A 13,360-nucleotide genomic window follows, 5' to 3' on the forward strand; every position below is an offset into this window, starting at 1 on the left:
ATTTTGAACATTACCTCATTGTTTTATCTAGAGAGCCAATAAATGACAAAAAAAACCAGAAGACATTTTTCATGACGTTGCATTTCAGTTATTTATTGTTATCTCTAATATTTCAGTTGCCTTTATCAACTACAAGGACAAATCAGTATCTGATAGGACTTCACAGAGTGTAGGAAAGTATATAAGCCTGAGGTTTGTACTGCTTGGTCTCGATTTGTCACTTCAAACCATCTGACTAAGAAGTGACTCTTAAGTCCTCATCAATTCCCAGCCATGTCCAACCCCACTGAGGCAGAGCTCATCCACATCTTTAAAGGGATTCCCTTTACCACCAGGTCTTCTCCAGAACTTTTAAAATCCTTGGATGGTTTTGATGCTAGAGAAGATGATGTCCTTTTGGTTTCCTACCCCAAATCTGGTAAGTTCTAGTTTTAATTGTTAATTACAAGAAGTCTCAATTGTGTGTTTCATGCTCTCTGCTTAAACTACTTGAAAATGTCTGTGTACAGGAACCAGGAAAGGATGTTTGAGTATGTAAATATCTTATTCTGTCAGTAAGTGTTCAAATTGAGAAAAATATGGGTCATATACCTAAATTTTGATTTTGCAACTGAAAATAATCTCAGGTGTTTTCATACTGGAAAGCAAATAAATATCCCTTACTTGTAAGTACAATCTGCATTTCCTGAGGGCTTTCTGCATTCAGTTGTGAGCAAGTCAGGAGTTGTATGGAGAGTTTGTATGCTCTTGGCTGTAGATTTATTAATTTCTTATCCCCCTCCAGCTGCCTCTCTTGCACGGAAGTACACACCAAAGAGGAAGCTCCATCAGTATTTTCCAGATACATAGACTCAAGTTATTACAAGGAAAAAAACCTGCACAGGTTATGCTAAAATAAATGATACGATAATATAACTACCTCTCATCTGACAAGACATTTGTCTAATTAGATTGTTTTGGTACCAACATTAACACTTCTCACAAAGGTACTTTGTTCTTCAGCTACAGCCCTAATTTTTCAAGTGTTTATAGATTTGGAACCAATGGGATTCTTCAGTCATGTAAAGTTTCTTGAATGTGGGGGATTGAAGTATCACTTGTTCACTAGCAAGCTGTTTCCATAGGAAAATTGTATGTTCCACATATTTTGTTAGTAATAAATATTCCTTTTTTTTGTTATGTTTTCTTAAAATTGCTTCTCTGCAGGCACCCACTGGCTTGCAGGAGTTATAAAAAAGCTTTATGATACTCAAGTTACAATAACATCTCCCATTGAACTTGGAGACATTTCCAACCTAGAGGAGCTGAATAAAATGTCATCAAAGAGAATCATCCCAACACACTTAGACTACAACATGTTACCTGCAAATTTTAAGAACAAGAAATGCAAGGTAAGGTATAAATGATATAAAAGCAATAAGACATATTAAGTGTCTATTTTGTCCTGTTGATCATTAATATTTTGGGAATGATTTCTAGTTTCCAGAAGTGCTTTGCTGTGAATTTTGGAGTCACAGCTGACCAGCAGTTGAAGGCAGCATGAGCAGAGACTTGGACTAGGGGCTGAGTTCAGCTCCTCCCCCACTGCTCCCATGGAGTGATTTGTATACCAGGAACCACACAAAATAGATAATCAACAACTTTCAATCAGAAATCTGTTATTGAGAGTGTTCTCATGACCCCATTTCCTAGTGTCTTAGAAAACAGTTACCTCGGGTACTTACAGGCTGCTCTGGCGTTGAAGGTACTCTGCCCCTCCTGGTGAAGCTTTGTGAAGAATCCACAAAGATATTGGGCAAACAGAGGAGAAATGAAAATCGGGAGGCAGATTCAGATCACAGTTTTGAGTTCATAGAATCATAGAATCAACCAGGGTTGGAAGGGACCTTAAAGATCACCTAGTTCCAACCCCTGTGCCATGGGCAGGGACACCTTCCACTACACCAGTTCCTCCTCCTATGTGAATGTGGGAGGTCTTTAAGTTCTGGGTTCAGAATTTATCTTAAAAGTCCAAGATTTCAGGATTACTCAGATCTAGACTTTTAGGACAAAGCTAATTTGAATGAAAGGCCAAACGTCATGCTTTGCAGCTGTCCTGTGAATGTTAATAATTAAATACTTTCATATGTGAGGTGTAAGAGGTAGTACACTGACTCACAACTCAGAGTTAACACAGGCTCTCTCACAAAACATAAACATTACACAGCTGTAGCAAAAACACCTCTGACCACATGGAATTGTTTACTAACCACTACAGATTCCTGCCTAAGAAGAGTCAAATACATTTCTAATTAAATGGCACAGTCACCAAAGGAAGAATCCTAAAGGAAAGGGTTTTGACACTGCAAGTTGCCTGTGAAAATGCTATATTTACACTCAGAGCTTTTCTAAAAGTAAGGAAGGATATTATCACTAATAAACATATCATCTTCATTTACAGATGATCTACATCAGCAGAAATCCAAAAGACATTGCAGTTTCCATGTATCATTACTACAGGGAGAACCCAAACCTTCCCACTATAGACACCTGGACTGCTTTCTTGGACGTGTTCTTAAAAGGAAATGGTAAGGATTAATGCTCTCTGCTTGCAGTTTACATTAGCTTACCCACAGAAACAGTTAAGAAATGTGAACTGTGTGAAAGTTCCTTATTGAAATCTTTATTCATATGGCAGTAGTTGAGGGGAGGGGGTTAGGAGTGGGGGTCTCAGGATAAATTCTAATGCCATACTAAACAAGAGCAAATAATAGAGTGCTCTCTTCAGACCTACAAGGAGACATTTTGATAAGCAGCTGCATCATTTCAGCACAACTGATCTTTGCAGGTTTGTGCTGTTCTTTGACGTATCTGTTAGAAAAAAAGGTATTTTCCCAGACAAGACACTGATTTAATTTCTTCCCATGAACACTCTGCAAGCCCTGACTATTTGCTGAATCTGATGTGGATTTGCTTGTGTTATGTGAACCACAATAACAGACTGCTTCCCTCCAAGAACTCATGTTTAAACTGTGAGAGAGGAGGTCTGTGTGTAGAGCTCCTCTGAGCAGATGTGAGGGCAGCTGAGCTCCTGTCCTCAGTGAGCAGAGCAGTGCTGTGGGTGCTCTACCTGTGCCAAAGTTCAGGCAACAGGGCATGTGAGGAGAGCATGACCAGGCTGCATTGGCAGCTCTGACTGCAGCTCTAGTGCCTACTCCAGCCTTGAAGACAGCCCTGGGCAGCCCTTCAAAGGAGTCTAGACATGTTTTTAAAGCCCCTCTGCACACACACTGCCTGATGTGTTGTCTTAGCAGTGGGGTCCAAAGAGCAAGGACAAGAGTGAGATTTTATGAGTGGTGGGATGGAAGCTGACAACAGGACCTTGTTCCAGGTATCCACTCCCACTTTTAGTGTTTTATTACTCCTTTGAGAACATATGTCACCATAATGACGATAACAGCTATAACAATTGATCAGCTCGAAAACTTTGAAAGAAAAGTGCCATTACAGCCATCGTGGGCTCACATCAGAACTCCAGAAGTCACTTTTTTTACTGCCTTCTCTGGGCTTTGGCTCAGATCTAGTTCAGAGTAGTCCTAACGCATTGTGCTTCAGTGATTTGCAGGATCTTGGCTTTTTTAGTGTCAATTCTGAACATACAATAGTGAAAAAAAGAAAAGCAGATTCTATTCAAGGCCAGGTTGGATGGGGCTCTGGCCAACCTTGTCTAGTGGAAGGGGTCCCCGCCCATGGCAGGGGGTTGGAACTAAATGATCTCTAAGGTCTCTTCCAACTCAAACTGTTCTATGATTCTATGATTAAATTTTAAAAGCATCTCCCATTTACCTGTAAATTATTAGCCACCTTACATTTTCTGTGTGATTACATGTGGCATAAATAGATAACTATGTTGGTTGCAACAGAAATGTATGTAAGAGGTGAAGGTCAGAATTTTGATTTTTAAAAGAAAGCTGAAATTTAACTGTCCTCCCATGGTTCAGCAAGAGGAGCATTCAGACAAAACAAGTACTGTGAGTCAGCTATAAATGTTTTATCTGTATCATCGACTGAATGATGTATTTGCAGTAGTTCTTTACATAATTCTTTGGTGTTTAAAAATAATACAGATTCCCTTTTGCTGGGACAAAAGAGAGCTAACAACAGTGTGCTCCATTTAACAGAATCCTTACTTAATTCCCTGGTGAAGTGCTCATATTCCTAGCTGTGACCACAAACATGCAGTCATTTGCTGAGATGTTCAGATGTTGTTAGGCCAGGACATTCTCCTTCATTATTGGCCTTTCCTTAGATTTGGAGCCTGTTTCCAATACTGAGTCATATCTCAGAATAGCATATGCAACTCTGATATGAAAATGAATTCCAACAAGAATGGTAACCTCTTTGGATTGGAAGTTTGAGTCACTTGACAAGAACTGTATCTGTTCCAGAGGAATACAGGGTACTTGCTGTGAAGGCATCATTCCCCTGAATGGGTGAGGTACTATCAGAGTTATTCATGAATAGTATATCTGAATCTCTTTTACCTGGGTTTTCTTTTCAGTTGTCTGTGGATCCTGGTTTGATCATTTCCTAAGTTGGGAAGAGCATGAAAATGACAAAAACATCCTATTTTTGTTCTATGAAGACATGCAGAAGGTAAATATGCTCTCTGCTCTTGGGTCAGAAAGCATTACTTGTGAATTAGCATCATTAGCATATCAAAGAGGAGACTATAATTAAAAAGGAGAGAGAAGGAAAATGTGAATGTATGTCTTTGGGCATATTTTACATTTGCATAGAACATTATATTAGTGAACTAATTCTGACGGCACAAGTTATATAAATATCAAATCCTGGGAGAGTTGCAGTTCTTAGAAGCACAAATGGGACTCATATTACATAATTTTCCCCAGGCTACAGGGAAAATTTCAAGTTCATCTCTCTTGGTCCTATGGAAAGACCAACCAAGGACATCTGTTGAGAGCTGCACATTAATTTGCTAGGCTATATTCAGGTGAAATTTTCAAAGACTGATGTAAGACAACAGAACTACTCATGGTCATTTGGACTTGTGCTCCCAATAAATAAGAAAATTAGAAGCTGGAGGGGTAGAAAATGAGTTCTGATGGAAGGGCACTGCTTTGCTGTTCTTAATAGTAAAATACCAACATACCTTAGCTTTCAAAGAATAAATTTTTGTGAGAATAGAAAACACTTCCTAGTGTTTCCAATAAAATAGGTTTGTTTAATTTGGGAGGGATAATTCCACTATGAAGAATATAAACAAACCATTCTGGATCCCGAGTCACTTGTTGGATCTCTAGTTATAGCATCTTCAGTGAAATAAGCCACTTTTACACAGAAGCTGTGTAAAAAGCTGTTTGAGTATTTCTCTATTTCCAGTGAAATAATTCTGAGAGAGAAAATTTTACCTGAACTGGAAGTAAAATTGGGAATGTAACAATATGATATACTCAGCATTTATTAATTTCTGTGAGTATTGGTAAGAGGGGAATCAGGTTTACTGTATCTGTACACAGTCTGATGACATATTTAGCTTTGTTTGAAAGCAAACAATGCATAACAAACTTGGCATGTAATAGAAAACATAATTTTCAAAACAGCTAAAAGTCTGATGATCAGCTCAGATATATAAAAGCTTTTTTTTTTGTACCTCAGGATCTCCCTAAGGTTGTAAAGGAAATTACTTTGTTCTTGAGTTTAAATGTCAGTGACAATGTTATCCAAGACATCTGCAAGAAGTCCTCGTTCTCAGAGATGAAAAGTGACACAGAAAAGGAGAACAATGATCCCAGTCACACCGTGTGTTCATTGACATCCAACAGGAATCTGATTTTCCGAAAAGGTAAATTGCTTTGTGTTTAACACAGCAGAAGGAGTGGGAGTCCAGGTATTTCCTGGAGTGTAGTGACACTTTGGGTCAGCCCTGGGAAGCTGTGACAGGATTCTTCAATTTGAAGCCCTCTGAAACACCACTTTCTTGCTAAGTTCTCTGGCTGCAAATGTAAATCGTGCTAGAGAAGCACAGAGGAGTCTGAACAACAGCCTGACTAATATTGCTCTGTGGGAACTGTTGAGCTAAAAGGAAAGGTTCACTCTTTATCTGTCTTTAACACGCAGCATCACTCTTTATCTGTCCTTTTTTATCTAAAAGTTGACCACCTCAGTCTTTTACAACAGTCTTTTCTGATATCACCTGTGAAGGTCACTTAGTTTACTAGAACAAGAAAAGGCAAGACACATTCCTTCTGACTAGGATTGCTCCTAGCTTTTATACTCCATATCACCTCTTATCCTATTGAAATGTTCCTGAAAAAGGAACATACAGACAATGACAACTACAAAAGAATGGTCATAGGTAGCCTTCAGACCTTGGCCAAGCTGGAATCCATGGGAAAATCTTCCACAGTGCTCAGCTCAGATGTGACTTTAAAATATATGCAGGAGCTGTTTTCTTGTTCTTGACATTTCAAAAGATTCCCCAGATTTGGATAATTAGTAATTCAAACCTATCATGTTTACATGGCTTTTGATTAATTTTATGTGGCTAATTTTTGACCAGTAATTGACAGTTTTAAACAGAGAGTTTTTTCAATTAATAAATAGGGAATGGTACCTTCTGCTAATTCAGAATGTTTTTACCAATGAGCTGAAACAAATGCCAAAATACAATCTGTCAGTAAAAAAGAAACAAATGAATGAGATACATTTTTCTATGTCAATGAAGTTTGACAAAGATAGTTTGAAAATTCTGAAAAAGCCCAACAGATTCACTTCCAAGTAGTTCCTATGCAAATCCCAGAGGTTTAACTAGTTTCAGCAAGTTTACAGAAGATTTATATGTATGTATTATGTATAGATTATTCTTCAGGCTCTCTTTTCATGTCCTTTCTGACTGAATGCTATTTTAGTCAGAAAGTGGGATGACTATTTTAGCTAGTTTTGGGATGCAGGGTCTTTGGAGCATTGCACATGCAAGATACCTCTCTGCAGAGATGACCATGTGTTCTAATTCCTTCTTGGAAACCTCCTGTTCTTCATCCAGCACTTAGTGTTGAGGATACTAATCAACTCTGAGGCTGAGGATTTAACAGCCTTTATGGATGAAAATCCAGCTGCTTACAGCAGAGTCTCACAAGACCAGTAAAGCAATTACTCATGATTCTGACCTACCACAGCGACTGTGGTTAAGAATATATTCTGTTCCAGCTGCAATATTAACAACACTGGGCTGCCTTTAAATCCCTTTCTGCTCCATATATTGCTAGCCTCACTGTTCTTTCTGTTCCTGCTCTCCTAGGTGCTGTTGGTGATTGGAAGAATCATTTCACTCCAAAGCAGAATCGTAGGTTTGAGGAGATATTTAACGAGAAAATGAAACTCAGCAAGATGGCAAAATGTCTCATCTATGAAATTTGACTCCACATGAAGAACAATAAGCAGTTATCAACAAACATACATAGAGCAATTGGTGGGAAATTCCAAATGGGCATTCCCATTCAGTTTATAATGCATCCAATAGAAAGCATTGTAAACATGATATTGCTGGGGACAGGAAAATTCTGACACAGTGCCAGAGATGAACTCAGTTCTCAGCAGGCAGACCTATATAGTTTTACAGAGTCAGGTGTCAGACTCATTTTTTGATGACCAAATTTACTTCATTTATTTATTTTTTTTTGATCCAAGGGGGATATGAACATGCTTCTTAGGAATTTTACCCAAGATACTAAGAACAAAACCCAAACAACAAAACCCAAACCTATAAGAAACTGAATATGTAAAAAGTCTGAAAACAGACCATAAGAAAATGGCCCAAAATTTGTCCCCAGACTTGCTCATGCCATGATACATCATGTTACACCTGATTAGGAAGCTGAAAACTGCTGCTGTGTATTTGAAGGTCTGAAGTGAAGTCTGTTAACAAACTGTCTCTTCTTTTTTATAATACATAGTTCTTTGCTGTAACTTATTGCTGGGCTAGGAACTGAATAGTGTTTGTGTTTTAAAAGCAAGTGATGTAAATCAAAGTAAATTTATGCACCATGTGCTGGGAAACAATAAACGTGTTGTTTTTCCATTGGACTTTTTTCCTGCAAAATGACTGTTTTTGGTGTTTTGATGAGAACCCTTTTAGTTCACAGTCCTTGTGCAACAGAAGTCAACAACTCCACTGTGGTAAACAAACCACAACTCAGAGACAGCTTAATCCAAACACGACTTACTTATTTACCCTGCCCTGATAAGACAGGTTTTCCCAGAATCAGCTGTCTGTGTTCACATCTGAGGGGCTGTTGTAGGAATTCAGTGAAGGATTTTCTTCTGAATTGTTCCATGAAGTATCTTCTGTGTCCTCACCTTCAATTTCTTCATAGTCTGACTTTAAGGACTCTTCTCCCCTTAACTAGTCTTTCCCAACCATACAGTTACAAGGCATCAGCAGGCCGAAAAATCATAGCAAAAGCTGATGGAAAAGAAACTCCTGCAGACAAGCATCATGGTTCCCCTGCTTTGACTCCTGTGTGCTGTGAAGCTACACACCTGTAAGGCAAGCTCATCCTCTGGGTGTGTAGTTTCTGAAGTGCTGAGGTACAGCCTTATCTAGTGAACACTAATCTCTCTCTAGACACACACTTCACACTTTACATGGCCCTTTCACTTCATACCTTCCATGTGCAAGATGACATCAAGACCTACTGATTTTGCATCTGTGCAAATGATACAGAAATTACATGCTAAAGAGACCAAGAGAAAAGCCTGTGAGACCACAGTCCCTTGTACTTACCAATTCAACACAACTTAGGGGGGATGCTGCCCTGAGCACTGCTTTATGCAAATAACCCATTTGGAAACCAGAAGTTGGTGTTACTTTGCTTTTCTGACACTCAAACCATGTCCTCTCCATGGACCACTGTTACCCTCCTTTCAGCTGTCATTCTTCCACTACTAATAAATGCAAGAGATCAGCTAATGAAAATGCTTGAACGTTTTACGTACAGAAATTTATTTTGGCCCTTTGAATATGGAAAAAAAGCCAAAGTGTCCTTGGGCAAAGTTTGCAAGTGAGTTTATTAACAGTCTTAAGAAGATTGCTATTAGCAATTTATAATTGCATATTCACATGAAACAGATAAAAAAGAGCAGAGGAGTTGGAAGCCCAGAACTTTAGTGAGAGGGAAACATGAATTCCAGGCCTTGCTTGATGAACCCTTTCCCTGAAAACATCACACAATTATCTTCTAAAATAGCTCTCAGATTAAAAATTGTGCTCAGGTAAACACCTTAGCAACCTGAATTTAAGTCACACTAGTTCTGATACAATGAGTGACGCCTAAAACAGTTTATTTGAGGAAAGCAATGGCTGGGAAAAAAAATCACTCCAATAGCTTCAGGAGCACTTTGTAGAAGAAGCAAATGAGTCTCGGGAAGTGGGAAGAACAGTCGGGAAGGAATCTGAGCCAGTTCTGCTTATCTTTGAAGCCAGAAGTCATAGGAAAACAGAGAAGACTCAGGGCAGGAGATCAATCCGTGGGTTTCTGCACTGGATCTGAGTAGAGATGCTCAGATGATCAAGACAAGGGTTTACTTGTAACCACCTGTCAGCTGGGAAGGTAAGCCTGGAGGCCCAGAAGGAATCTCTGTGGGATTTGCTTCATGACCAGTAGACAATAGAGGAAAGACAGTCACAGACTACAAAGAGCCAAGGGCACTCTTGCTGTAAAAACCCAGTGGGGATGGGACAGGAGGAATCAAACCTGATGGAAAGGGCTGAGTGTGGGGGTGAAGGTGGTCACAGAAAGACAATGTTCAGAAAGGGGGGAAGGGGACTGAGTGGTTGTATCACTCTTTCACCAGTTCCAGTCTCATGGGTGGCCACAATCCTTTCTTCAAGGGACCAGAAGCCAACAGACAATTGTGCAGCATCTCCTCTATTAATTTTGACAGGAGGCAGTTCTCCTGTTACTGAATCCATTTACCTGTCCTGCAGAGGATAAACTGTTTGGAAAGCCAGTGGGTGTGCATGGTGGCACACTGCCCTTCCTGGGCTCCCACAGAATAGGCATCTTGGCCAAGCAGGGAGGAGCTGCAGCACCTCAGCCCCACTTAGGAGCGAGTCAGAGCACCAAGAGCTGCTCGAGCAAAAAACCCAGGGACAGAAAAGCATGAAGTCACCAATTACACTGCCCTGCTTCCTTTCAGCCTCTTTCCAATCCCAATGATAAGTGAAAGGAGCCTTGGAAATGCCTGAGAGCCCATGGCACCAGAGACACGTCAAATCTGGCGCAGGCTCTGCAGCCAGCCAGGCTTTCTGCCAAAGCTAAAAGGAAAGCAGTGCTGGCTTCAAAAGGAACAGAAATGTTTGTTCTTCACTGACATCTATTGACTGCAGTGCTTTAACTGCAAAGCCCTGCACTAGTATCAGGCATTCATTTTCACAGGACGCTGCACATCTCGAAAGCTTTTGTTTGTACTCCAGTCTGGGACAAATGTAACCCCAGGTCCTTTAAAAGGCAGCATGGAGAGAATGGAATGAATGCAAAGGTAGATCATGATAAATATTTTGAAGAAATCTTTAAGTTCATTAAGTGAAATGAATGAGAGTGTTTTACAGTTGTCTAAATTGATCACTTCATCCCACCTGCAAGATTTTTAGACAAAGCTTCACTTAATCAATTAAAACATTTCAGTTGGGCCTCACTGCTCAGAACAGTTGAGTGCTGACCCCTTTCCAACTTGAGACTGATCTGCTGTCACCAACTGTGCTGCTGTGGACAAGCTGTAACCAGGGAGACTGAAAATAGTCAAAATCTTACATGGACTGTGCAAGCAATAAAAAGTTGTACAGCTATAGCCTCAGTTAAAAGGTACATTCCTGGAGACACTATCTCCATGTTTAACTGTAATACAGGGGTAGAAATTTAGCCCAGAAACTTGTCTGCAAAGTATGTGAACAACCAGGAAAAGCATGTGGTATTTTCCCAAATGTTGTCCCAACCTCTGAGTACATTTTGTCCAAGAAATTCCCAAGTAATTTACTACAACTATCTATGACCATAGATATTAATGACCAATGATTAATGTGATGTCATCATACTCTTACACAATTCTGTGTGCACTTCTGCCCTATTTTTAAACGAGTCTTTAAGATTAGCTGATTAATGCCTATTGATAATAGGAACGCCATGTCCTACTTCTGTGTCAGAGCTACATGTTGTACAATGAACCACTGATACATATTGTGAAATAAAAATAAAAATGCAGTTGGGTATTTCCAATACAAAGAATAAGAGGAAGAATCCAAGGTTAGGAACCTGAGGAACTGTATCAGGTGTCAGACTCACAAAACACATGGCCAAAGGCTAAGGAAAGGCTGAGGGAGTTGGGTCTGTTCAGTCTTGAGAAGAGATGATTGAGGGGACCTCATTAATGTATTCAAGTACAAGAATGGGAAGTGCCAAGAGGATGGAGCCACACTCTTCTCACTCGTGGAAACCAATAAAACAAGAGGTAATGGGCAAAACCTGATGCACAGGAAGTTCCACCTGAATATGAGGAAGAACTTCTTTGCTATGCAAGCCACTGAGCACTGGAAGAGATTGCGCAGAGAAGTCATGGATTCTCCCTCACTGGAGATATTCCAGAACCCTCTGGATGCAATCCTGAGCCATGTGCACTAGGATGGCCCTGCTCGAGTAGGGAGGTTGGACCAGATGACCCACTGTGGTCCCCTCCAACCAGCTGATTCTGTGATTCTGCAAAAGCCTGTTCTCAGTGTGCTGAGGTTCCAGCTTTGGAAATCCATGAGCTGCAAATGTTTTGAGGCCACAGGAAAACTGGAAAGCACTGACTGATAAAGACTATTGTATCTGTACTGTACAATACAAATCATGTTTTCCATAAATATAAACATACAATCCACCTTTAACATGGTAAAAGTAGTCTGAATATACATTCTGTATAAACCCACAGTCAACAACTATGTTTTGGTTTTTGAGGGAACAAGAGAGAAAAACAACTGTCCAAGGATTTCTCAGACAAGTGGATTAGAGACAAGTTTTCCTAACTTGCATCAAGTTCATGTACAATGGTGTTTTTCTTCTGTACATTTTTATTGCTGTTATAATGGTGACATTTAGGAGGATTAATCCTGCTGGGTGTAACTAGGCTCATTTGGAGTTATTTCTGGAAAAAGGAAATAGTGTTTTAAGAACACACCAACAGAAAAAAATAATTCAAAACAAAACCCTTCCCACAAGGGCTCTGGAAAAATGACTTAACTAAAGTGTGCTTAAGGTTTAAAAGCACTAAGAACTTGAAATCACCAAGTATTAAAATATATCTGACTTCAAAAGGCTGAGATATATGTGATTCATATTGATTTGAAATGAACTAAGGTCAGAACTGATTGCATCATCCTACGGGAAATAGCACAGAGCTGGAGAGAAACATATACAGAATAGGAGAAAGATCAGATAAAACAAATTAATGAGGGCAGAAGTAGGTGAAGGGCTGACCCTTATCCCTTGTGCCAAAATTAGCAAATGTAATGACAATGTTACTTATGTCTATCTGCATATTCTCCTCCCTCCCCAACTCTCCTGGCAAGAGCCACCAAACTGCCAAAAGCAGCTAAGATCTCAATGCCTAACCAAAAGAATTCTGAGAATCTCCTGCCAAATAATTCTCAACATGTTCTGCTCAAATTTGCTAGATTATCCTTCTATAGAAATACTGGACTGGCTTTGACAGCTCATAAAGCAAAGAGATCAATCCCACCTCCTCACAAACACCTTAGCACACAGTGCTGTGACCAGTTATTTGAAAACATGGAACACCAGCAAGTGAAGTTCATTTAAAAGGATATTAACCACACACACAAAACACTCAAGATTTGCCTCCAAGACCAGATCAAGATGAAGATTTTGAGTAACTATATGTGCATGTGATTAATTTGGGCATTAACTTTCATCAGGTATAATCCATTCACATGAACACACAAGTGTATGATTTACATCACAGAAACTCACCACAAATCACTCCATAACCATCCTCTATTCAAAAGTCTACAGAAGACTTTATTTAAGATTTCAGGTAATCAGATTTTTTTCATAACAACTTATTACAAATTATTAGTTTCCTTTTTTCAGCCTCACATAATTAGAATAAACCAGCCCACATTACCTAAGATTTTCTTATGATCTTTGGAATATACTAGGCATTTTAAATTAAAAAAGAAGTGCTCACATGAGGAAAGGGATTATTCCAAAATTAGCCCTCTATAAGGAATATGATCACTGAAATCTATTCTGAGTGAACAACACCCCTTTAATCAAAGGCAATCAAGGTGCCATAACATGTA

At 39.4% G+C, this 13,360-nt stretch overlaps 1 protein-coding gene across 1 annotated transcript; it reads left to right on the forward strand.

Moving 5' to 3' along the window:
- The first annotated feature begins 273 nt into the window (after positions 1-273).
- LOC103809182 (sulfotransferase 6B1-like) lies at positions 274-7,419 on the forward strand. Its single transcript, XM_009082000.1, has 6 exons — positions 274-418; positions 1,207-1,391; positions 2,441-2,567; positions 4,541-4,635; positions 5,659-5,845; positions 7,301-7,419. The coding sequence occupies exons 1-6, from the start codon at positions 274-276 to the stop codon at positions 7,417-7,419; spliced, it is 858 nt and encodes a 285-aa protein (XP_009080248.1).
- The last annotated feature ends 5,941 nt before the right edge of the window (positions 7,420-13,360 follow it).

The sequence above is a fragment of the Acanthisitta chloris genome, unplaced genomic scaffold (assembly GCF_000695815.1).
Source record: "Acanthisitta chloris isolate BGI_N310 unplaced genomic scaffold, ASM69581v1 scaffold11559, whole genome shotgun sequence".
Lineage (NCBI taxonomy): Eukaryota > Metazoa > Chordata > Aves > Passeriformes > Acanthisittidae > Acanthisitta > Acanthisitta chloris.